The 26,812-nt window shown below is 40.2% G+C and overlaps 1 protein-coding gene and 1 long non-coding RNA gene across 2 annotated transcripts in view; one reads left to right on the top strand and one right to left on the bottom strand.

Annotated features, from left to right (window-relative positions):
• The window catches only part of LOC121672848, a 31,403-nt gene extending 25,426 nt beyond the window's left edge, over positions 1-5,977 (top strand). Inside the window, exon 3 of the long non-coding RNA XR_006019009.1 lies at positions 1,058-5,977. This is a non-coding gene — a long non-coding RNA (uncharacterized LOC121672848). The remainder of the gene's footprint in view (positions 1-1,057) is intronic.
• Positions 1-26,812, bottom strand: part of LOC121672847 (aryl hydrocarbon receptor repressor-like) — a 90,506-nt gene that overhangs the window by 25,038 nt on the left and 38,656 nt on the right. The window contains exon 4 of the mRNA XM_042045758.1: positions 8,710-8,810. Coding sequence (XP_041901692.1) covers positions 8,710-8,810 — 101 coding nt within the window. The remainder of the gene's footprint in view (positions 1-8,709; positions 8,811-26,812) is intronic.

Raw genomic sequence — 26,812 nt, 5'->3', positions numbered from 1 at the left:
AAGAACAGCTTTGCCTTTGAAGTTGTTTTGAATGCATGATGCAAAATTGTAAATGCAGTTTTTCTTCCATTATACATTCCTTCCAAGCTAAGCTTTTGTAACAAAGCTTGCTTAGTCTGTGTCAAGCCCTTGGGATAGGGCCTCTCTTTGTTACCCTATACGTGAACTGCTGGCCCCCGATGAGCCTGGTGCTTCAAAATCAAATACTCTGCCCAAGATGGGACTGAGAAACAAGGCCTGAAGCCTCAGTTGACTCTGTGTAGAAAGTTGATGTGGTGCATAATAGAAAGAGATGCATCCCAGTTAAATCCCTTTTTTTCCACAAGTACTAAGCTCTGGAAAAGAGAATACAAACCATGCTCCCACAGAGGAGCAGTACTGATGACTAATAGCTTCAAGACAGGTTAGGGAAGGTTTTGTTGATGCAAAAGTGAATTCATGGGTGATGCTGAACACCTCAGTATAAATTTGTTATATGGCATGCTTGTTTAGAAAAAAATTTTATCACCAAAAATGTCTTCTATTGATGGCATTGTTTGGTGAATTTTTTCAGGCCTAATTGTAAACATTTCATGACTCTTTTCTTTGCATTACCATTTAGGATTTCATATGGGAAGCAAGAATATGAGTGTTACCTGAGGTTAATAGACAGTATACAAGTACTGGAGACTACTCAAAATAATACCAAGAAGAATATTCAAATCATTAATTCTAAAATTGTTAGGGGAAAGCACATTTTTGTTTATTAATACATAGATATAGATATGATGTTTGCTAGATAGTTAGTGAGTACATGGATGAGTAACATGTCATTCCCCTTAGCAATTATCATGAAAGGATACTAAATTACAACGTAATCATTATATCTTTTCCTTTAGCCTCCTCATTAATCATGATGTTGAATTTAAAGTTGTGCTCTACTAGTAATGGAACCCTCCTGTCAATGCTCTTTCACAAATACTATGCCCTGGACTACACTTGGAAATAGAAACTATCTTTATATTGATTTATGCAGTTTCTCATTTCACTTCCTCAAAAGCAGATGTTGTATTCACAGATGGAAGCAAAGCTGGGGCAATATCGTATCTTCAGTGCAAGTTCAGCTCTTCGTCCTTTCTGAATTCTGCAGCTGCTCTGAGCTTTTCAGTCTTCTCTTCAACAATTTCAATGCAGAAAATGCAAGCCTGATTAATTCCATTCGAGAAGACTCAAAATGAAGCATTAATTGCTCACTACTCTGCACTTGTAATAACAAATTTAGGTAGGTAGACTTTGCAATAACAAATGTAGTAAGATTAGGCATTATCTTTCACAGAAATAAGTTACTGAAAAGAGTCTCAAATAATATTTATCCAACAAGTTGGACAATTAGACATATGTAAGTACCAAATGTCTGGATTTTTTTTTCAGTGTTATTTACATGTAAGTGCATCAAGTTCTGAAGAGAGGAAGCCGTCATAATATTCCATCCACAGCTTTTATTTGTACTTGCAAACTGTTAATGAGGATGAATGGCAGACATCTCTTTCTGTAAGGAATCAAAATCTAGAAGAGACAATGTTGCAGCCTATATACTGCAACCAGAGTGTTATGTCCTAATTTCAGAGCACTCTTTTTCTGTGTATTTAGCACTATATACCACATTTTCTAACATGAAACTATTTCAGGGGGTGGGGAGAAGAGCAAAACAATCTGTATTTCACATTCTGTTCAATAATATATGCTAAACCAGCCTTTATAAACACTGTTTCAGTTCAGCAGAATTTTCAGGGAGTGTGGCATTCCTGAAGTTGACTCTGGGAACAGTTTTACTCTGCGAGTTATCATCTTATGCATGTTTTGTATCCTGTAAGTATCCTGTATCAAACACACCCTAACCCATTTTGACAGCAGGGGTGAATCCTGCTATAAAGGCATTATGCTGACCCAGAGAGGCAGGCAACACTTCCTCTAATCTAGATGTCAAGTGAATGACAGTGGATTATCTGGAGAGGGGTGAGGATAGAAAGTTAGAGACAACTGCTCTAACCAGCAGCAATGACTGCAGATCTTAAGCTGCATTATAGACTAAATGAATCCTTCCCCAAGTCTCTTCTGCAAGCCTCTGCTTTGGTTCAAGCATTTAAATTTTATTAATTAAGGCAGACAAAAAGTGAAAGTGGAATGTACTCAATATTTCTCGTAAAATATGTAGGTTTTTCTTTTGAAACGTCCTAAACAAAATCATTGCAAATTTGCAAAAATTCTCCAGACTGGACACAGTCTAGCCTGGACCTGCTTTCTTGCTCATCACTTCATCTTATTGAGAAGATAGCAAGGCTGCAGCTCATGAGCTTTTCTGAATTGAGAATGAGGAATATACTGAAAGCAAGTGTCATCTGTGAATACAGTTTAGGCTGCTCATTTATAATTTCACTTCAACCAGTTGAAGACAAATTAAAACAATGTAGGATTGCAATTATTTAAAGTGTATTTCTATTTCTTCTATGTTTTAGGGTTTTTTTTTTTGCAATACATGACTTTGCCATCTTCAAAAACACTTCCTCAAAAGTAAATTAAGAAATTAGTAGGAAAGGAGCAGTGTGTTATGAATGCCTTTGTTACCTGAATGCAAGAAGTCAGTTCTAGTAGCAGACTAAGTCCTGGTGCATCTATTCGATGCAGGGTTCAGATACAGATACCAAACCCATTGACTGGTGGAAATAGTTGTCAAGGATTAGCTCTGAAGCCAGTGAGAGGAAAAAAGCCTAACAGAGCTGAAATGGGAGAATATGTTTTGTTGGAGGAAGTTATGTGGCCACTGGACTCTCTCCAAGAGGCACCGAAATAGCCTGAGCAGAAACAGAGGAAGCGGCTGTGAAAAGTGAGCTCGGGTGGAGTTGGCTGTGATGAACAGTCTGGAGACAGCAACAGCGCCTGAAATTCGGATCGGCATCTGTCTGGTCTGTGCCCAAAGCTTATTAATTCTTCACCTTAACACTGCGGATGGACAGCTGCTCTTTTCACTGGTACAACTAAAAGTTCTCAGCTAGCCCTCCTCATATGACAGCAGGTTTGCCTCTCTCCTGACAAACAGAAGACACTTTTCCTGATGCCAGCACCAACCAGGGGATGATAACTGTCTCTCCTCACCACACACCTGTGCCAGCTGCCTGCTCCCCCTACTCTGTCACGCTAAACATAAGTTGCTTGTCCTGATTTTCCAATCCACTTCCAGCTTGCTCCCCTCTCAATTATAATCTGTAATTTTGTGTTGGAGAATCTAAATACTAACTCTCAGCAGCCCAATATGTCACCCATAGACGAGATTTGAAAACAAGCACTTACTGGCATTTTCCCTTTTGCGAAAAGGCTCCACACAAGCCTCTACAGAAGAACCTATTTTTCCTTTTCAAATCCCTCCATAAAACTCTTGCAAAAGTCCTGGCAAAAGTCAAGCTTCTCAGACACTATGTGTGCTGGCAATTGTGGTTACCATTTTGTTCACTATTTCCACACAGTTTTGCCCATCAAAACCCACCTTCTATCACTTTTCTTGTAGTTTGGCTGAAAATCTGAAGGGAGGGGATAACATGATTTTGGTTTTCTCTGTCGCCCTGTCAAGTTGGATGGTGCCACCTCCTGTATTTCAGAAATCTCAGCACTGTGGCAGCATCATGATTGTTGCAGTCGTAACAGTAGCACTAAGGACTGGAGGAGAGAGCAAATGGAATTTAGCGGTCATGGCTTTTCTATCCAGATTTGTCAGAGAAGAAGAAAAAAAAAAAAGAAAAGAATAAGCGAGAACATTAGTTATTTGTTTAAAGGGCAACAGAAAGGATGTTTTTTGCACAGAGCTGTGGCCATGCCAAATTTCAAGTCTGGATTTCAGAAATATGCCTATTTGAAAAGCAAGATAAAAAGGGACCAGGGCCTCTAAAGTGTTCCTTTGTGTTTTGCCTATGCCTGGCAAGAAAAAATTGAATGCATGCATGTGATAAAACAGCACTCCTAACCCCATTTGTGGATTTTTTTCATGGATGAATTCTCCATAAGTCACCCCAAGTCACTAATGTCAGCTTAAATCATATCATCTAATTTACTGGGAGAAGGTTCACATTTGAAAACAAAGGAAAGCAAAAGCATTGTTTGGGTAAGTTTAAAAAGTTGCATTAACTGAAACAAAAAACCACTAGACTATGAGCTTTTTATGAGAATTTCCTATTTTGATGTAGATTAAGAAAATGAGCACTGTATCATCATCTCTCAGGATTTACTTTAGAAGGACTGTGCTAGGAAAGTGTCAGCAGCATTGGAAGCTGAAAAGGAATTCCAGACCAGAATAAACCAAAAACAACTCTTTCTACCAGTTTTTGATTTGTGAAGCTTGTGCCTTTGTCATAGATCCATATAATCACCATGCACTTTGTTGGACTTGCAATTTGCCTTTTCAAGTTTAAATTTAAAAATAACAGGAAGAGGAAAATCTCTTGCTTTCAGACTGAAATTCAAACTGGAGTACCTTTTTCAAGAGCACAGTTTTATCAAGAGCTGATTACATAAATCAGTTTGGAAGGAGGAAGTGGAATTACACTAACAAGTTTAAAAAAATGACAGGAAACCAAGAGGGAAAAGGGTTTCCTATGTTATTTCCTCATGCAGAGTGAAGAACAGCACCAATAGGATGTTTTCTAATGTATCATTTTCCAACTCCCTCAGAATGAAACTTGAACTCTAGTTCAAGCTGTTAGTAGAGGCCACTGGGAGATACCTTTCAGTGCCAAAATATGCACATTCACCTCTCTCTTCAAAGTAACTCCCAGAAAGCTTCTTATTTGCACCCATTTCTAAGGTAGCAACATATTGTTAAATAATACCTTTCAAACATGCATATTTATTTTTAAATAAAGGACCATATGACTGTGATTTTAAGATATTTAAGATGCCAGGCACCTGACAGTCTTTGTCTAAAAATTTAAATAAGTAGTAAGCCTCTCCAGATCTCTCTGTAGAACCTTCCTGCCCTCAAGCAGGCCAACAATCCCATCCAATTTTGTGTCTTGTCAGACTAAGGGTGCCCTCAATCCCATTATCCAGGTCATTGATAAAGGAATTAAATGGAATGTAGAGTGTCACTGAATAAGATGTATCAGGACAGTCTTACGACTGTCATCTTCAACAGGAGCCATAAAGAAAACCATGAGACAAAACCAGAGAAACGTGATTCTTGTGCCCTGAAGCCTTAAAAGTAGAAGAATCGTGGAAATCTGACCCTGAACTGTACAAAAGTGTGGCTTGGAGCATCCTGAAAAGAAACATGGATCTTCTCTGAAAGAGTCTGAACTGCCAGTGAGCACAGAAATGACAAAAAAGGCCAGGTCTGGCCTTTATTGATATTCATCAGTGAGTAGGGAAGGGATAAAACCAGGCAGTCTTCCTCCACTAGCATCTGTTTGGGAGCTGCCTGCATTGTCTGTATTTTTTTCTATTTTTTGTGACATTTTGGTTATAAAACACTATTTTCACACTGGAAAAGAATTATGTCCGACGCATCTGGAGACAGAGATGCCATAAATCCCATGCTTCAGCCTACAAGAGCATTAACAGAAGACCAGCAGACAAAATGAAGAAGAAAAGAGAGCCCATCAAGGCACCTCTTCAGCAGCAAGGGTTGAGACAGAAATTTGAACATCAGTTATTCTTCCATAGCAAGCAGAAAAACTGCAGGAGCAACTGTGAAGTGGTCAATAAAGCCCAAGTGGCAATTTTAGCAGGGTACTGCTTGGTGTATGAGTGCTGATTACTGAAGGAGCAGTGTCGGAGGTGATGATGGGGTGATGCCTGATTGTGTGTCATTAAGAAAGCTAGTCCATATAGGGCCTCCCTCTTAACAACAAGCATTTAATCCTTCCAATGGTCAGTGAATAATGTAACACATGACAGTTCCACAGCCATTTGGGATGGGCAATTACCAGCACCATAGTGTAGACTCTGAGTCTGGACTCTTCCACTCTGGAAGAGCAGGAGGTGGCTAACAGCCATGAGATGAATCCTGCAATCAAGGCTATTGCCTAGATACCCACCTGTGATTCATTATTTTCCCAAGTCACCATTTTATTGTGTTTCTCCACCCCATCACCCCATAAACTCTATCTGGGTTTATTGACTGCCAATACAGCTTATTTTCCCCTTTTTCTGGTTATGGGTTTGGCCCAGTGTTCCTTAAGTATTCACTAACAGGCTTCAGAAACCGAATGTGGCCCTTTTTCTGCCAGAAGGCATGGGGCACAAGGGTTGCAAAACCACCTGTCTTGGAAAATATTTTGAAAGCACAAAGTTAAAAATCATTACTGCAGTCAAACTGTTGGAATCTGAAGTCTCCAAGGACAGTAAAGATTGCGAGAATGGGGCGTACTCAAAAAAAATCCCTTAAGAAATAAAGACTTTAGTTCTTAGAGCTTTGTCTGTCTTCCCTTCAAAGGGAAACAAAGATGGCAAGAAAAGTCTCTCTTATCCAGAAGAAATGATCTTAAAGCACTAGAAGAAATTATTTATTTAGATACCTGCTGTGGTCCACTAAAAAGTCTTTGATAAACTGGTATCATTGTTTATTCTGTTATTGCTGATGAAAGCTATTTGATTGTAGCTGTAAAAAATCTCCATAAAATCTTAAATAAAAAACACATGTTGTGGCAGAAGCCTTTTGAAATAAAAAACATTTTAAACATATTTTGAAGACAGCCTAATTCCATTGTTTTCTTTCAAGCTGAAAGGGGAAATACTTCATTGTTCCAAGACTCAAGAGTCCCAGATACACAATTACCAGTAATTAGGTTCTTGTTATCCTTTATTTCTATCTATACATAAAGCAGAGTGACTATACCCACTAGGAAAAAAATACAAGCAATTATTCTTGATTTTCCATTAACATTGCACTCAGGAACAGTATTATTCACACATATTTTGGTGATTCAGATTATTCTGCTTTGTATTATATAAAGCATCTAGGAGAGGTTGCACAGTGCAAGGTGTTGTCATGACATGAAAAGGGGCTTTCAACAGCTGAAAAATACCTTTTGAGAGCAAATAAAGTGGTCAGATTCACAAGTCAGTCTACAAAGAACAGCAACCATGGTTTGCTTCTTCTTGGAAGGAATCCAAAATGTGATATTTAGTTAAAATCCCACAGTTCTTAATAACCAACATGGTGAATTTGGGGGAACATAAAAACCCACTTTTTTTCATGTGCCATAACCACTGAATGAGGATCCGAGCCAAACTCACTCCTCCGAGAACATTCCCGACAAGCCCCAAGGAAAATTCACCCTCTTATTCTAGGTCAGACGTGCCCATAAATGAAGCCTGGCAAGTACATTCATATTAACATGCACTTAATCATCCAGTTAATGATCCACTTTAAGTATGATCCAGGATAAAATATCTCCCCTGTATTCAGAGAGAATGTGACTCCTGCATACCCTGCAGGAAACAGAGCATATTTAGTAACACCAGTCTCTTTTAACCTGCCCCAAATTGTGTGCCAGTGTTCTCTCCAGGTACTCACAGCAGTAGGACTACTGTTTGAAGATGCTGAATGACGATAACTTGTGGGCATGTAATGTACACACAACAAAACATAGACTAAATATAGGAGACCCTTGTTAAAAAATTATATACTCACCATATTTATCTTTTATTGTACACCTTTTATTCCCTATTCATTGAGAATGGAAATGACTGCAAAATAACACCTGACAGCCAAGCATCTTGTTTTGGCAGTAGAACTAACTAATCAGATGCCTCTGTGTTACTTGTTTTGAAATCTAAAATTAAAATCTTCTAAAATATTAAGAGGAAGGAAAGCAGGGTGTAAGTTTCCATTCCACAGACTTGAGTAACTTATGGTATTGGATCTCATGGTAAAATGTGCTTTAATTTAATAGTATTCAGCTATTATTTGCTGGACTCTACTATTTAATTTACATTTACATGCATCTCAGGGTTGTCATTAAAACACAATTTTTATACCATGAGTATTATCCTATCCAAAACAACTGTACATATGTAATCTTAATCACATAGGAATTTCCAAGGACATAAGTGTATAAGAGGCATTATTACATCATGTATTTGAAATGCAGATGTATCTGGGATGGACCGCTGTGCTCTAGCTGGTTCAGTAGTTCACAGCAGTATTAATTCTTCCTTCAGATTAATGGATCCAATTCTCAGTAACTGCATGGGCCCTTTATGCTGCTCTGCCAATATAAAGTCAGCCTAAGGGGGATAAAAGTACATAGAAGGGGTAACTTTTGCTGACATGGTGCATGGTGTGTGTGCAGAGCACAGAGCTGAGGAAGTAGGATGAACTAAAATATCCTAGAATATTCTCAGCTCAGATCAGAAACAAGGAAATCTGATGTTGACATCCTCAAAATATGGGCCAACTAAAATAAACCTAAAAGTGAAAAAGAACTGTGAACTGGCCTGCTGGAGTTCACTGGTAATTTCAAGGATGCAAGCAAGAGTGCAAGGTGCAATTGTCCCAATGGACACCGTGACTGTCACGACTGCCAGTCTTGCTCTTGCAAGAAGTGATCACGAGTGTGGTTCTTGAAAGATTCACACCAAGCCTGACTGTTTGTTCAAAGCTGACACAAATCATCAGCCCAAATATATCATCAACTGAATAAATTACAGCCAGAAAAAAACCAGCATTTTTTCACTCACTTCTAGTAGAAGTCCACCTTCTTGTACAGCAGTCTTGTTAGATATATTGTCTTCTTTTGTCGTTTGGCCAACTTGCTTCTTAAAGTGCTTTTCTTGAATGGCTGTTGGAAAGAGTTATCATCAATTTAGAAAGCATAACGATTAGGGTCACGACTAAAACTCTTGTTTAGGCATTTAACATGCATTGAATTTAATTGGTAGTTACTGTCTTTGTGGTCTGGATCTCAGTTACTGACAACTTTCTTTTCCTTTTTTTTCTTCTTGTGCTGGAGATAGATACATATTTTGCAGTCCAGATGTTTTTTATGTGAAATATCTATCACATTTTTTATTGAACATATTTTTTCCATTAGTCTACTCTACATAAAGCAGCAACCAAAACCCACAGGAAAGAAACAAAAGAAAGTTAGCAAGTTGTTTTGTTTATAAAAATATGTATTATGACAATACGGAGAAATGTCTATATATCTCAGAAGAAAAGGGAGTGAAATAAGTTTCTTCTTTTCAGCGCTGATGTCCTTGACATCAGATTATTTTTGGTCTCACTTTACCCTGTTCATTTTACAAGTTTCAGCCTGACTGTAAGATTCAAGGGAATGTTCTTAAAATGTTTTAGTTTTACACAGTTTTAAAGTTTGTTTTTAGCAGGTCATTTTCTCCATTAAATTAATGAATAGCTCTCATTATAGATTAAAATTCCATATACTTTTCTAACAATAGGGGAAAAAAGCTTATTCCTGAATCAGCTTTCATGGAAAACTCAGCTGGTGAGTGCTCTTCCTTCACATTGCTTGATCTCAAATATCTTTGAATCCTCAAATTCTTCCTATCAATATATCCTACAGAAATATCACTGAAATACAATACCATCTGTGGGGATAATGAAAGAATTTCTGAGAAGGCTGGCACCACTTGATAATTGGGCTGAGCATCATCTAGGCAGTATGACAGGAACCTGTCTTTATCACTTGGTCAGTAAAAATTAAGTCAGCTTCACTCCTACTGCCCCATTCCAGAGAAGGGTCATACAAATATCCTGGTAGCAAATAGAGATTCAGTTTTCTGGTTTTTCTCCTTTTCACAGAGAGAATGAGAGAGGAGAGCATCTCAGTGATATTGTCTGGGACATTTGATACACATTTTCCCTTCGAGCCAAAGGGGAGCAGGAACTGCCGCAGCCAAAGATGGTTAATAAAACAAAAAACACCCCTCTGAAAGAAAAAGCCAAACCCACACCAAAAAAACCAACAAAACCAAAAATCCCCAACAAAAACCCAACCAAGAAAAAAAAACCTCCCCCCAAATAAGGGTTGAGATGGGCAGGAATAGTTTGTACCAAACCAGAACAAGAAGAGGAGGCAGGCAGTGAGTCTCTAAAGCTCCTGAGTCTGTGCAAGAGCTTCTTATCTATTTAACAGCCTAGTAAGGGATGTTTGCAAGACATATCAGCATTTTGCAACAAATGATGGAAACTCAGAACCACGCAAACTGAGTATTTGTGATGGTTTTTAGCTTACATTGTAAATATTTGCTGAAAGTGATAATGTCGGTCATTACCCCAAAGCAATTATCTCAAATGTATAATTAGATGTAATAAATCCCTCCCCTGGGCATGGGAAAATACATCAGGAAAATCCCAAGCTGCTTAAACAGATCCCTACCCATATTTTCCAGCCAAAACAATTTTGGGATTTCAGACTTTTAAGCTAGGCTGCTGTGAGTAGAATATACAGATTCTTAAATCTGGATTTTCATTTTGGTGTACCTTTAAAGCAATTGGAACCGGTTGGTTTTTTTCCCCCTGATCAGCTAGGCCTTCTGCTAGGCCTGTCTATAAGAACAAACACAGAATCATAGGCTCATTTAGTTTGAAAAGGTCCCTTGAGATCATCAAATCCAACCACTAACTCAGCACTGCCAAGTCCACCACTAAACCATGTCCCTAAGTGCCACATCACACGTCATTTAAATACCTTGTGACAAAAATTTTTAAAAGCCCAGCCCCTATTCCAATGGCCTCTTCCAGAGTTTCCCTCCTCAGAAAAGATGTTTTTGTAATTACTGACATGGTGGTTTGCGGTCTTTGTGCAGGTTAAAGGACAGACAGGGAGGGGTGAGAGGAAACGAAGGTTTATTTCTTTGATGCGCTCTTTTGGTGTTGCGAAAATTCCATCCGTTCGAAATTCATCGTTAGTGGAAACTATTATTTTACTCAGCTGAGCGGGCCAGAGCTCCCTGCCTGCTTGTTAGCCTTCAGGCTCATACAAACACAGCAGCAGAAGCACAAGAGATGTTTGTTCTGCAACTCGTCTGGCTACTATAAATTCCTTCTCCAAATGGAAAGTATTTTAATGTTATTTTGCCAGTTAGAGTTACCCATATGTTAGGCCACACACATCCGTTTCAGAGCATGTGCTACTCACTGGCCCGACTGCAAGGAGACCCACTGCACCATCAGAGAAAGATGAATAACACCATTGCTCCAAGAAGCAAATGCTCCTCAGAGATTGGAACGTTTGCTCCTTGCACCTGAGGCAGCAGAGCGGTCCCTCACTGCTCGTTCTCCTTCTGCCTCCCCGCACTGGAAATACTTGATTAATCCACCCACAGCTGGGCTGGTACTGCAGTGACACCTCAGAAGAGAGGTGCTGGTGATAGCCTGTCACCTGGAGAAAGCAGAACAAGACAGGCAGAAAACCACACAGATCCCTGAAAGAAATTATGAGGAGGAGGAGGAAAAGCAAGACATGACAGGCAGATGAGGGAAACTTGCAAGATGTTATCTGACTAGGCAGAAAAACAGAGAAAAGAAAACAGAACAGTCTAACAATACGCCTGTCACCACCAAGAATCATGAGAGAGAACAGGACAGCAATCATTGATTATGATGGGTGGCTTGACAGAAAAGGCCCTGATGCCAAGACAGCTGTGATCAAGCTTACACATCTCATAAAATGGCGTCCCTCTGGAGCAACAGCGAAGCCTATGATGGGGAAAAAAACGAGAGCTTGAGGAAGGCAGGAGTACTGTCTCTGGTAGGCAGGGAGGAGCAAATAGCGGAAAGCCGAAAAATAAAAACCAGCAAAGGATGACTCAGTGACCTGAGGGGGAAACAGGCTGCTGGAGTTCCCATATATCAAGAATGGGGCAAGAGAAAAGCTGATATTGCGGGCACTCTAATGAATGCTGCTGGCTATAAAAAAAAATGGAGAGTTGTATCTTTATGGAGCTTTGACTACTTTCTATGGGAGAGGCAACCCTTTTGATGGTCAGCATAGAGCACTCACCTACCGGGCTCAAAACTGGCAAACAGAAGAGAGGGGAAGTGGTAACACCAGAGATGTTTTTCTGAGCACAGCGTATCGAGCCTGCACTTCCAGAACATGAAATAAAACAGAAGATGGAGCTGTTCTGCCAAAGAAGATGAATGAGCATATTGATACCATAGAATGATAAATACCAGAGATACATGTACCAGGGCTGACAGTTTTGCGAGGTCGTGCGATCTAGTGAGCACGGTGCAATCCCATGCAACATTAAAAGCCAACACGTCTGGAAACGCTGGGTCCTACAAAGGACAACACTGTGGAAATATACAGGGCAAGGGGAAAGGGGGCTAGGAAGAGCAAGAGGGGGAGAAAAAGTGAAATAAAATGGCCTATGCAATTTCCTGGAGGAAAGGTCAAAGATCTGAGGACATCATTTCAATCTCTAATCTGAAAGCAGTGAAAGGAGTGGAAACAAAAAAAAATAATGTAGAGTTAGAATTGACAGTTAATTAATGGAGAAAAACGTCCACAGAGGAGACTATAACAGATAGTGCTGTTGAGCCTTTCACAGCTGCACTGTCTCTGCCCAGAACAATGTAAAAACCTGAGATCTCTTTTGAGCCTCCAGTTCTGATACAAGCATTTCTATCTGCATTTGCAAACTCCTTGGCTTGAAAAACCAAATCTGGAATATTGTAAAGAAGAGAAAAGCTGCCTAACACAGTCTATAGAAGCATTATAAAACCAGCCATTCCCTTTCCCCCAGAAATAACAGAACATTTATTCATTGCAGGATACTCTTTACTTCAAAGGGATGGAGATTTCAGGACTCTCATAAAACCATAGTTTTTAAACCCATGGGATTACATTCTCTGGAGTGTTTCTGTACCTCATTCTGCACAAGCACAACATTCATTCTTCAGAAAATAATCAGCAAAATTACCTCCTGAGTTAGGGTGTGTAACAAACTAATGAGGGGGCAAACTGTACCCCAGCTGCCCCAGGTGCCTGCATCCAGCAACAGCACAGGCAAGAAATGAGCAGTGAAGGGATGCTGCTTCTGAACTGAACACCTTGCCTGGGTTCTTTTCAGGTGTAAGAAGGGACCATACCATCCTCATCAGATTCAAGTTGGTGAATCAGTTTCAAGCCCGTCTACAAGGACTACCAGTGCTCTCCAATGATGCCCAGGGTATCATTTCTTGAAACGGGCAGATGAAAATACCCGAATCGAGATTGCAGGTTCAGAGACACTGTTTTAAGCACGCAAATGTTATGTTTGGTAACTGTTACTCGAAAGGAAGTGAGAACAGGGTCTCTCTTCCTGGATCTTCTAGCTGCAGGAAGAATCAGCTCTGCGTGTTACTCTGAATAATAAGAAAACAAAACAAATTGACTCGGAAACACTCGGTATGAGCAATTCTGCTTCACAAACCTAGAGTCATGAATTGAAATGGTCTGTTTCCTCTGGCTCTGTTACAGAGAACACCAAGTGACAATTAGGATGGGGGTCATTAGATGCACACTGAAATTAAAAAATACACAGCATAAGGAGCAGTTATTATACATTGCCAAACAGCATGAAAGGGACATTTGCACTCTGAAAGGCCACAACACACAGGTTGTACAAATGCTTTGGTAAAGAAATCAGCACCAAAATGCATAAAAGCTGAATAAAAGCTGGATGGTGCTTGGTCCTGTTGCGGAGGCTACCAGAACACCAGATGAAATTACGCTAGCAGTAATGCAGAGTTTTTCTTCCCAACTTAGCGGTTTTCTCAGTCTGCTTCTTCTTAAGAGATGCTTTGAAATCCGACTTCCCTTTGAAGTTTCTCGAGTACAGCATGACATTTATTTAAGGTACAAACCGAACTGTTTGCTTTCCAGATCCCATCCGCTCTTTCTTCCCGAACCACCGTTCCCCTTTCCCAGCGAGCCTCATCCATTTTCCCCCGCGCGAGAGCGGCATCAAAGAGATGCCACCACCGCGCTGCCCTCCTCTCCCCACGGACGTGCGCGGGGCTGGTGGGGCCACTGAGCCCCCCTGAGCCCCCAGCCCCGTGTCCCACCGCGTCCGGAGGAGCCCTTTTGAAGGGAGGCGAGGGGGAGGAGAAGTCCCCGCTGCGGAGGAGGCAGAGTGCTGACTAACCCCGGCCCCGCTGTCACGCAAGCCTCGCCGCCTGTCAATCTCCCGGCGGCTCTGACAGGGGCCTGGCTGCCGTTCAAACCCTTGCGTGCGAGCAGACGAGCCACATTACCCTATGAAGTATTTCATAATAACAACAGCTGTTAAATATTGATGACTCCTGGCAAGCGCTGAATGCTTTTTGAGAAGGTTAAGCCTTCGTGTAATGGAACCTAATTCCTCATTATATACTGTATCAGATATCTGGAAGTTGCCTAAAAAAAGCAAAGGAGCTTAGAGTAAAGGATCAGAAAAATAACTCTCGTGCAGCAGGGAGAAGGCAGAGAGCCCGTTGTGCGAAGGGTGAAGAGTGTTTCCCCGCAGTCAAATCCTTTTGCAAACAGTAAAATACTCTGCTGGAGCGATCATCAATACAGTCGGTTTCATTATCTCCCACTGGAGGGTTTTGTGTTTTCAGAAATTATTGCAGATCAGATAAAGTCTCTAAAACAGTGATCCAGCTGCCAGTGCTGTCTGTGTGTGTGTAAGAGTACACATGGAAATTATTTCTACAGAAAGACAGAGAAAAGAGCAAAAAAGCTCTCATTCCTATAGTTTTTCTACAAACATCAGCTCTGAGAGATTCTGCTCATTAGAAAATATAGTGGCGATCTGACAATATGTTAAGGACGAGATCTCAGAGAGGGTTTCCAGCAGGCAAAAAGGGGAGAAGGACAAGCCTCTTGCCTTGGGGAGGTCCTGGTGTGCTTTGCTCCAGTTCCCAGAAAAAATCCACCATCTTCTTCACACTGACCTCTAAAACCCATCAGTCTTATCTTTTCCCTCTTGACCTAACTGTCGAGCAAGGTTTTGTCAGTAAGAGAATCAGCTTGGGGTAGGAATTCATGATCCTTGGAATGGACTTGGTATGATGCCAGGGCAGGCAGTACTGAGTAGGCCAGCAAAAAGGCAGCATCAGAATCCAGGTGCAGGTGAAAGAAGAAACACAAACAGAGGACTTCTTACAGAGGTGACCGAGTCAGGGTATTTTTTTTCTTGCATGTGAAAAAGAGGTCTGTGTGCCTTTGGGAAACAGAGTTTACATGAGGCAAGCTGAGAAGCTGAAAACAATTGCCTGCAAATGTTGTTGTGCTGCGGTGCAAGGAGTTCTGTGAAGCTTTAGGAAAGTGGTTCACCCATGGGGAACCCAGGTCTGTCAATTGAGTCAGGATAGGGAACCACAAAAACTTAGTAAGTTGTAGGTTGAAAGGAACTTTTGAAGGTCATCTGGTCTACCTCACCCTGATCAGAACAGAGCTACCTTCACTTAGGCAGGTTCCTCAGAGGTTTTGGGTATTCCCAGGACATTTCACATTCCCTCCAGGAAAACTTTCATTATTTAATCACAAATGGGATTAATTTTGTAAGATAAGGAGTTGCTTAACGTTTTAGGTGAATGAGCATTAGGGTAAATTCTGGATGGTCACTTTCTGTTTCCAGAATTCTTGGTTTGTAAATGTGTAGAATAACTTAAGAAATGCTGAGAATGGGGTGAAGTGGCTTTTATAAAATGTGTATGCATATGGAGAATATGCAAAAAAAGCTATTAGCTTTTCTTCTGGTTTTTTGCTGGTTTATTCTCTCTATCTCATGAGAAATCACACTTGGATGTCAAGTTTAAATGTAGTCTAGGACTGTAACATCTCCCTTATCCTATAATTTCTGAGGGATCACAAATCCAAAGAAAAGCTCTGCCTTCATGTGAAACAAATTGTGTGCTAACTATACAAACAACAGACTCGAAAGAACTTGTCTGGAAAACACACTTCTTCTCTGTAGCTTATTGTTACAACCTTTCTCTCTTCATATGACTCAACAGACCATCTCCCCAACAGACAACCCCACATTGTGCATTGGCAAAGGAGATATTTTAGAGATCTGTTTGCATCACTGTGAGTAAATATTTGAGTTATCACTTGGTCTGGTAGACTACATTGGCTATAAGACTGCTGAAGACATGAAGTCCTCTGAAATTATCCCAAGATATGAGACTTATTCCAAGTAACAGTCTTCCTGTTTGTCTTCACAATTCCATTTTATTTTCTACTACATTAAATATGATGATTTGATCACGGAAGCTTATTGATTTATACGTTCAGTCCTGAGGCCTTAATTTTATATGTGTACTATTCCATTCTTTAATTAAGCTGTAATACGTTAGCTTGCCTGAATGTTTGCTTGCACAACCTTTTAAATAAACACATAAATGTAAATAAAAATGGCTATTCTGTCAAACTACAAAATGGATTGCAAACCTGAGTATATAATGGATTGCAAACCTGAGGTTGCCTGAGCAACCTCGAGTAAGAAATCTGCAAACCACTTATTTCACTTTAAAATCAATACCCACATCCCTCACAAAAAATTAAGATGATTCCAACAGATTCCTTGCACCTTAAGCTGGCAAATTACATGTCTATGAATCAGAATCAAGATACTCAGCATAAGTTTAGAGCAGAAAAAAAAAAAGTTTAAGAGAAGTGTATCATATTTAGAAAGCCTGCTTAACATTGTTTAGTTTCAGAGTTAAGGACCTCAGAATGTACGATGAATGTAGTTTTATATTTTCATTCATGACTTCACCAAACTAATCCACAATTAGCCTTAAGTGTATTGCAGTGTGTTCTGACCTGCTACATCCTGATTGCTTGAATGGGACCTCAGCAAATCCCATGGATCATGATATATATACATTTTCAGGGGAACAGCAGATCAGGGCACTTTGATTCTAGGATCTATGGAGAACATGATCTATCAAAAACACTTGAGGAGTTTCCCCATTCTTCAAAACATCCTTCATAATGGCTTCTTGTCTGAATAGCTGTTCATCTTTTCCCTTGTTGAGATATATTTTTGAAAAGTGGTTCTCTATATCCTCTGAATTCCCATAGTTTTCTCTCTCTGTGGCCCAAGGATATTATCCTATTTTGATATGGCTCATACTTCTTCATTGTCATCAGGCCATTTTTTCAGGATTGATTCTCCTGATGAAAATAATACATCAGTGGACCCTGATGTCCACAGCAGGAGCAGTTGCCCTTTGAGGAGAGACTAAAATGGCTGTGACTTTTTACTGAGAAGGATGAGGGGAGATACAACAGAGGTTTTCAAAATTATAAAGGCAATGGATAAACTGAACGCAGAACTGCTGTTTGCCCAACCCCACAATATGAGGACTGTGAAGTGCCCTGTAACACTAGCACAAGAATGCTTTAAAGTAGATAAAAGATGGCAATTTTGAAGACAAGAATACCAGACTAGATGGACCACTGGTATGACACAGTAGTGCATTTCTTATGTTGTTATATTCCCACTGCAATGCCACGGCCTTGTCCACAAAATTTGTTGCAGACAGAAAATAAACAACAGATGCACAACAGCAGCATCTGTGACGTGAAACAAAGTATATCACAGAAGTGACAATAAGAAAAATCAGAACCTTATGAGAAAGCCTGTATGTGACTAAATTTAAGCATAGGATGAAAGAGCAGCTTGTGACTAATCATTGCATCCAAAAACAACAAAAAAGATTATTTAATGATAAACAGCCTATTGAAATAAACTTGAGTCTGAAATATTTTTCAGAAACATAAGTAATGAGACCAAAATCCATTTTTACTGAAAAGACAGCTAAAAGGAAAGCTATGTGTGTTCATAAGTAAGCAATTGAAGTCTACTGGAATCTTTCCCGCTTTTGGAAAGGTGATTGTAAGAATTGCATGTTACAGAAGAAATGCAGTGAAGTCTTGATAACAGATTTACGTTGAGACTATCAGATAATTTTTTGTCTCTATTGTCTACAGAAGATGTGCCTCATTTTAGCGTCTCCAATTTAGGTCTATAGTTTAGAACATTTAGTAATTAATCCCTGAAGAATGAACTCAAATCAAAGACTGAGCATGAAAATAAACGCAACTAGGAAAATGCACAAGAAAACATCTCTTCCCCTTCTTGATTAAAGCAACCTGACAATGACTAACTTACGTGAGATTTACATCATCTTTGCTACCCTTTTTGGATTTGATAAACTCTTTTCCAGGACTATGATCCTGGAAACAAACAGACTACCTCCTGGACCTCCACTCCTCCATTTCTTGTCCCTTTAGAACTTTCTTTGCACCATTCTGCATGGAAAGACACAGGCTAAATTCACACCTGCTAGTTCCAAGAGGAATTTAAGTTAGTGTCTCTTAGAAGAGAGTTGAAAAAGCATGTGTCAGTAAGCCGTATATCATCCAAGAAACTGTTCAAAAATAGCCAATGCACATGATCTGGAGAGGATAAAGGAAACCTTTAAGATGAAATAAACACTGCATCTAAAATATTCACACTGAGACCTTAGTGCACAGGATGTGCATGTGTTACCCAGAAAACCAAATCTGGATCCAACAGTTTTAGAGTCAGGAATACCATAAGAACAGTTCTTTAATATACAGCCTTACTGTATCCAATATTAAAAGCAAAGACACGCTTGCTTTCCAGTGCACTTAAAATAAGCAAATATGCTTGACAGAGGAAATAGGAGAATCTCCACCTTTAACTCAGCTGGATATCACAGCACACTGCTGCACAACCACAGACAAACACACACACCCCACAGAACTTGGCGCTCTCTTTCTAAGGCAGAGCTGCTCTGCTTGGTCTTTTCTGCTCAGTCTGTGGAGGCTGTCACTATGACATGGGCTGCATGAAGCCTTGAGAAGTTAAATGCACCTCATGTGCTGTGGGGAAACTATGCCTGAGAGGAGGTCCTTAAGCTTTGGATTTTCTACTTCAGGAAGTAAAAACGCGTGCTGAGACAAGATAAGTGCAAATGAAACATCAGGGATATTATCTAAAAGTTTGAAAGAATTATTTCACAATCAATTTGCAGGTAATTTTAAAACATTGAGCTGTATTCCAGAACCTTTTAGAATTATGAAGAAAAACAGTAGCATGACAATCTTACCTAAAAGCTCAAAATTAAGAACTATCTGACAACAGAAGTCAGAAACTGAACTGCCAGAAGCCTAAACTGATAATGTTACAATCACTGGATCTCTTAAATATGTTTTTATCCACATTAATATTTTAATGTATGCATTTAAAGACTAGTCCTGTGAAGCTATCCAAACAGATTGACCTTGTTTCCAACTGGAGTCCCTGGTAAGACAGAGGGCCTGCAGAGAAGATGCTATGGTTTGTCCAAAAATAAATTCCTTTGCAGAACAGGAAACTTCTGCAGACCTAGAAAATGTATGCACACAATGTATTCAATTACTACAATCACTTTTATTTTTCACTTCCTCACAAAGGTTTTGCTTTGCTTTTTTTGACAGCCATGTTCCATGCTCAGAAGAAGAGCCCAAGCAGACGCCAAATACCCTAAGCAGACCAGTAGTGGGCTTACATGTTCTCTCCCATTCAGCACTAGACAAATTAAGTTTTTTTAAAATGTCATGGTCCCTAGGTCAACAACCAGAATTAGGACCTTCAAATTTTCTAAAAGTAATAAAAATTATGTCTTTATAAAAGGCAGGAAAGGTAATATTTGAATGCTCTAAGACTGTAAATCGTCTCCCTTCTTTGATTTGCTTTTCAATTTTTAAAACCAGAGATCACTTAGATATAATGATAAAATTGCAAGGCAGGCATAGAGTTCTTATCAGACTTGTCCCATTTGAAGATAAGGAAAACCAATGTTCTGTATTTCAGAAACAAAGTCCTAGCTAAGAAAACATAACCTTTTCTCCAGTTTCAACTCTTCTGCAGATGTGTCATTGACTTGAACAGGCAAGTCTGACTCTTGCAAAGGTGCCTGCTACCTTGACTCATAGAAGTTACCAAAGAAATAACGAGTATTCCTTATGGGATAAGGACAAGAATCTTGTATCTCATTCATGAAATTAATAGGATTATGGCTTCAACTTTCTAGGCAATAGTAGCCAATTGCAGCTTTCACTGAGTGATCAATGCGAGGTGAATAGTGTGTATAAAGAGAATTATGATAGATAAATTACTTCTAGTGCTTCTTTCCTGTCACAGGTCTCTGGATGAAAAACAGTGATTTCTTACCTACTGATTCATCAGATCTGTTTTACTCATCATGTGACATGAACAGTAGTTTATATTGCACTTTCACCAGTTACAATATGATCTCCATTGGATATACACTGTGGTTTACTGCCAGAGTCACTCCAATAACCACTGAAACAAGGCTTACTAAAGCTGAACTAAGGAAAATAGGCGTCAGTTTAAGGCAGAAAAGTGAAAACTACAAGCCGCAAAAAGCAAATATGATCTTGCACATTTTTTAAAAACGTGAAATTTAACTGGAGACAGCATATACTCTAGAGCCCACTTTGTTTTAAGCCCAAGAATTTTTCAGAGGAATCATCACACTGCATCGAAAAGAGGAACACTTTTTCTCCTGCCGGGGCAGATTTGCAGGGAGGAGGCTCATTTCTGCATTGCTGGTCTGGCAGGCAGCAGAGCTCTATTCCTCTGATCAAGAGATCACTTTCATAACCACTTTTCTGAGGTCACAAATGAGTCTGCTGCAGTCACGCAACCCCTCGCCTACCAGAGCTTACTACAACAATACAGGTTCATGGAAGCTTTTTAAAGAGGCAGCTCATCCTTTCAACCCACACAGATATAAGGCACATGCATATTATCGTATGGGATTCCCCCAAATATGCCATGGCATTATTTTATTTCAGTTTGATCAGGGAGGAAGCATATAGCTTCAAGTTCTGTCTGGGTGGAATGATGTTGCCTGAGTAGAATGCAATAAAAGCTGAAGCTAAATATCTCTACAATTCTTTTAAACTATACTGGCACCTTTTGCAAATATTTCATTAGCCTGTTCCTTTTTATTATCTTAAAGGTCCATGTTCACCAAACAGGTGCTACTGTGAATTATGCTAATTAAGATATTTAAAAGTCATGGTAAGCAGTAAACAAACATTAGATTCAGTAAACAACAAATACAATTGCCCTGAATTAAACATTGACCCTCTGCACTGTTAGAAACAACAATACGGAAATAGTAAAGCAGGAAACAGGCTTATGGATTGATTCTGAAGGAATACTCTGAACGTACAACAAGTTCTAGTTAGAGCTTGTTCCTAGGTCAGAAAAGTCTACTTTATTTTAGCCAAGTATCCCACAAATGACCAACATAGTAATCTGTTGTATGGACATGCCTTGCAGGTATATCTGGAATGACTTTGGGTGATGAGGCAGTAGGGAATCTAAAGAAAAAAGTTTAAAATATTTTTCCTCTTAAGGTAAGTGAACTCTACCCAATGAAGGGGGGGGCTTGGCCTATTTTCACAAGCAGTTAATGCTATGAAAGCAACCGTTGTTGTTTCATCATTAATTATTTGCACTAATTACCTGAAAGAAAGTTTTCAAAAGCTGTTAAATTACTTTGAAGCCTATAATTTAAAAAATTATGGTGGCTATATTGCTCATTGATATTTTGTGAGGATTAGCGTACAGACACATTTCATTTAAAGGCAGCACAAACAGGCTTGCCCAAACCAGCTTTATAATCCAGCTTAAATAAGTAACAATAGGAATGAGGGCACAGCACTAAGCCTGTTGAGGACTCACAGTGTGGGATGCAGTTTGCACACTGTCCTGCGAGTTCACTACTATTATTAGACACACTGAACAGGTGAAAGCTTGTTGAGGTGTGCCCACACATGCTACAGACAGTTTCAGGCATTCTGGAGATGCACCCACAGGCCGTTAAGTACCCTTGGCTTTATCCAAAATGAGGGCTTTTTACACTTTAGGCTTGACCTTGATGTGTATCTTCACCCAGCAGTGGGAGAGGTCCTCTCCCATCTGCACTGCAGTTTGCCATTGACACAAAAGATGATGTCTCGGTCCAGCTTTGATATGAAACTAATGACATCCCATAATTGGCCTTATCTCTGCTCCAGGTCTCACCCATATTTATGGAGAGAAATTAGGTTGGAAGCTGGACAGAGAATTGTGCCTTTACTGCTGGTGGACCTCACTGTCAGAGCTTGGCACACTCATATTGTAGAGGCAGGCTTAACCTCAGGTGCCGAGCATCACTGCAGCTTCTCAGCTTGGTCAAAATGTTTGTGGAGGTGATGAGACAGAGACACCAGTATGTAAAGGGAAGGCGCTGACAGCCTCCAGAGTGACCTAGAGAGTAACAGTACAAGTGCAGACAAAGCCACGGGCATTTTTGAAGATAAGTCCCAATTTCAAAGATTTCTGAGACTTCTGAAGATGTTACCTTTAGTCCTATGTTACTGACTTGTGCCTATTCACTTGCCACTACAACAACTTCCCATGGAAATGAAAAATATACAGGATCAACTTTTGCCTAAACAGACTTTGTCCCTGTTTACGGACTTTGGCTAAAGCACAAGAAGTTTATCTAGAAAAAAACAGCGCTTGATACTAATGCAAGTATTTAATTAACATGGCATTTTTTCCTTTCTACGTATGGAAAGAGATGCGTGAGAATGCTGTTGGGCTACCTTACCTATACAAACAAATTACACTGCTCTTCTGGAGGCAGTTGGCAAAGAAATCATTGCTAACAGCAGGAATGAGTTCATGTACGGGCATTTGGGGGTAAACAGCTGCTAGAATACTGCTGCTTAGCTCTGTTCTGCATGCCAGTCTGGCCACAGATCTGGTACCTAAGAAGTCTTGCCTTTCTGAGAATCTTTTTTATAACCCCTATTATATGAGAGTAAAATATTTCTAATCTTTTTTCAAGAATATGACCTCTCATACGCAAAGACAGTGTGGTCAATTGGTCCATTTTCTAAGGAGATGCAAGGAGGCAGCTAATACATGTGTCTAAGTCCCACTGGATCTGCAATTCTAGAGAAAGAATTGGTCAGTAATTTAGTATAGTGAAATAAGGATAAACAATGACTTCTCATATGCCAATTTCCAAGTAATTACTGCAAGCTTTCCCCACTCCCTCCATGGCTCTTAATATCTTTCACCTGGTATTTGGAAGATCTGTACATTGCCTATGTATATAAAAGAACATGCATCCAGTAATTTGGATTAGCTGCCAATCTGCCTATATGTTATTTTTTTTTAGTCCTTTATGGAGTTTATTTAATCTGAAAATTATCCAAAGAAATGTAATAGAGTTCACTGATACCCCAACTAATAATCCAAAATCAAACTATTTCAGATTAGTGTACCATAAATCACTTTTTAATGAATAAATTGACTTTAAATAGCTACTAAGAGGTATTTTTTCATTGGAAATAAGTTTAAGTACTGTGACAAATTACAGCCATTAGACTCAAACCTAAGGATTTCTGAATAATTTGGTTATAAAAATTACAGCAAGCATACTCACAAAATCACTTCTACCCTCACCCTCTTCCTTCTGCCCCAATATACTGTACATACTTGTAAACGGCCAGATTTTGTCTGGAAGAGGAGGAAAAGAGTGTTTTGCTACTGCAATGTCTAGCTTGCAGTAAGGTCTAGCTTGGTCAGAACCACTGAAGGATGCCTGGAAATACGCTCGTACTACGCAGACTGAAAAGGACAGCAAATAGTGTGGCTGTAGAAATTAGTCTAAAACAAATTTTTCAGTTGTTTAGTCACTAGCTGTGGCTGAGCCTTCCACATTTGGTGGTTCATATCACCTGTCCCAGCACAGCATAGCCTTTGCCTGATGTGGAGAATAAGAAAAGGAGCTGGAGTACCTAACGATTGCTCTCGAGCCACGGCAACACAGCCGGGAGTTGATGGAGCCAAGGCAGGATGGGGCAGGCTGGGAACGGGGCAGCTGGAACATTCTTCTGCCTGATGTATTTTCCATTGGCCAGATGTTCCCCAGTCAACATGAGCTGTGAGAGGCTGCATGTGCCAGTCCCGGAGGGTGTTCTGACCCCTGGGAAGCACTAAAGAGGCCCAGGCCTGCCCAGCATTGAGGAGGCACAAAGGTATTTTGAAGCTCTCATCCTCTCTTCTCCCACTCGGTCGCAGTGCCAAGTTCAGCTGTGGTGCGGGAGCTCAGCTGTGGTGCAAGATTCGTTTTGTACATTAACCCGATGAGCTACAGTCCCATCTGAGACCAACATGTAGTTAGTTGTGAGAGCAAAACTTGAATTTCCTGACCCATTCAAAGTTTGAATTTCCCATTCACTCCACACTCCCATACTAACAGATGGTATAAAGGGTGTAGCTTCAAAACTTCCTGCATCAGAGCATATGCAAAGAGAACAAGAGGAGATGTATTGCATAGCCCTGGAAACCTGCTCTTTATTTGCAGAATGGTGAAATTCTAAATAAATCAATTAACGTGCCCAAGCAGCCCCCATCTTCCAAGCAGATAGTGCTGGCTGAAACTCTTCCGCCCAAGCTATCCCTGCCATGGGGAGCTGGAAAAGCACTGGTTAGCAGAGCTGACTCATCCGCTGACTAGCCCACAACCTCAGCCACAAAGGACCAAAAATGCTGGTGGTGGCATGAAGGGTGTGGGTGGGAGCAAGGAATAAGCAATCATCTGGCAGCCTAATGCAGAAGGGAGGGTTGACAACAAGCCATTATTTATTCCCCCCTCCCGCCCCAAGGCTCATCCGTCTGCTTCAGTGATTCTCATCATCTTGGCGCTGTGGTAGGGCTCTTTGTAGGGGAGGGAATGAAAGGTACATCCCCTCCCTGTGGCCCATGCAATGAAAGCATCAGCAGGCTATCTGAGCTCACCACACCCAGATCACTTAGGGCAAAAGGCCCTCATGGAGGAGAATGGAAGAGGTTTGCCTGGTCCTGCTTTCACCCAACAGGATACGAGAACAGTGTCTTGTTGGGAAAAAAAAAAAAGAAAAAAGTGGAGATTATTGTGATCCTTGCTTTCCCACCAAAGTCAGTCTTTTACTGGAGAGGAGAGATGGAGATCGATTTCTGGAATGGCAGACAGCAGATGTAACAAAAAGTTTTTAGGAGTGGAGCAAGGAATATAGAGAAAAGGGAGAATGTTGTAGCAAAGATGGGAAAAGACAAGGGGAAAAAACCTATATGGAGAAAACAAGAAAATCTACAGAAGAGGAAGATGCAGAAAAGAAAATTTTACAAAGAAGCAAGGTGGATTATCACTTAAAAGGCTGCTAGAGAAAAAGAGGTGGAAGGGAAGGAAAGTCACCAAGTTAAACAGCAAAAAATAAAAAGAAAAAAGAAAACTGGCCTATTTAATTAAAACTTAACACGAAAGTACAGTGATAAAATCCCCCAAATTGTTCATATGTATCCCCATTATCTCCATATAGACCTAAGTTAATTTTTGAGCGTTCATTCCCTCCAGCAGCCTTCTACCATTGCTAATCTGGCTATAATATGGCTAGTTGGTACCCAATTTAACTAGCACAGAATATTCTCCAGACAAATTACTGGCGTGGTGACAGCGTGACCTCCCAGGCTTCCACATTTTCAATGGCATTTTTGCTGTGACTCTGAAAAATACATTTGACTTCAGGCAATGTGTTTTTTGAAGCACCGGGGCAGATTTTGAAAGCCTGGCTTGTATTACTCCACTAATGCCAAGGTTAAGCAAAACATAATAAGGAATTAAGGACATGACCAGTTGTCTTTATGTTTCCTCCCCAACCAAAGTTGTTGTTTTCTGAGAAGAGGCTTTTTGCCCAAATTTTGCCTACAGTAGGTCTTTCCTGGCAGATTGCCTCAGTGGAAAGGAGATTAAGTTTCTCAACGTCCTCTTTTCTTGGAAACTTTCTGTTACATTTCCCAGTCTCCAATACAGGCAGTTCAGGGCACAGGAATACACAGCTTAAACATCTTCCCCAACATGTTTTTCACATGCTGTTGTATTGGCATCTGGCAAGAGAGTGATGAGGAGTCACAACACTGTAGTTTGCAGCTTTTCTCTTGCTGGAGAAACCATACTAGTTGAACATTATCTTCAAAGATTGAGAAGACAGAATATCTGCTGAAGCTACAATAGCTAAAGTAAGAAAGCTGACCCTTGTCTGGAGAGAGTGACTTCACTTGACTTGACAAGACAAAGTCAAGATAAATAAGCTCCTCTTTTCCAAATGACCCCTTGGAACTCAGTGCCCCTGAACTAAGTGTGTTGCTGCAAGGGGCACATCTTCTGTCCAGAAACGGACCTCTACTCCCACCTCGTGCTGACAGAGGTGACAATCTCAGCCACCCTACTGGTTTTAAACATATTATCGGCCACTACCACGATACTTTTAAAGTATGATGGCGAAGTAACCTTCAAATTGACATTGTCTCTGCTTTCCTAACCATAAGTTGGCAGCAACAAATGTAGGGTGCATCCCTGTCCTGAAATGATATGGCACTTACTGCCAGACTTATTAAGTATTTCTAAAATGCTTGTTAGCATCAATAAAAATGAAGAACGTATGTTGCAATATGCAATAGCTTCAAACTCTCTGACGTTACTGAGTATGTTTGGCTCAGAAGAAAGAGCTCTTCCCTTAGGGGGACATATAGAACTACATTGCTAGGGTTTAATACAGTTCTGGTGGTCTTGAAGAAGTGCTGAAAACAATCAAAACCTTTTGAACACATCGTAATTTGAGAGCACTCTGCATCTGGCATGACTGCATCTTTAAGAATTATTAAAGTAATTGCAAACATTGTTAATTTCCTCTTACAA

This window comes from Corvus kubaryi, unplaced genomic scaffold (assembly GCF_017639235.1).
Source record: "Corvus kubaryi isolate FWS band 111438036 unplaced genomic scaffold, C.kubaryi_AGA036_p1.0 65004, whole genome shotgun sequence".
In the NCBI taxonomy this organism is placed as follows: Eukaryota; Metazoa; Chordata; class Aves; order Passeriformes; family Corvidae; genus Corvus; species Corvus kubaryi.
The sequence above is the reverse complement of the archived record's forward strand: the minus strand, read 5'-3'. Positions and strand labels throughout refer to the sequence as shown.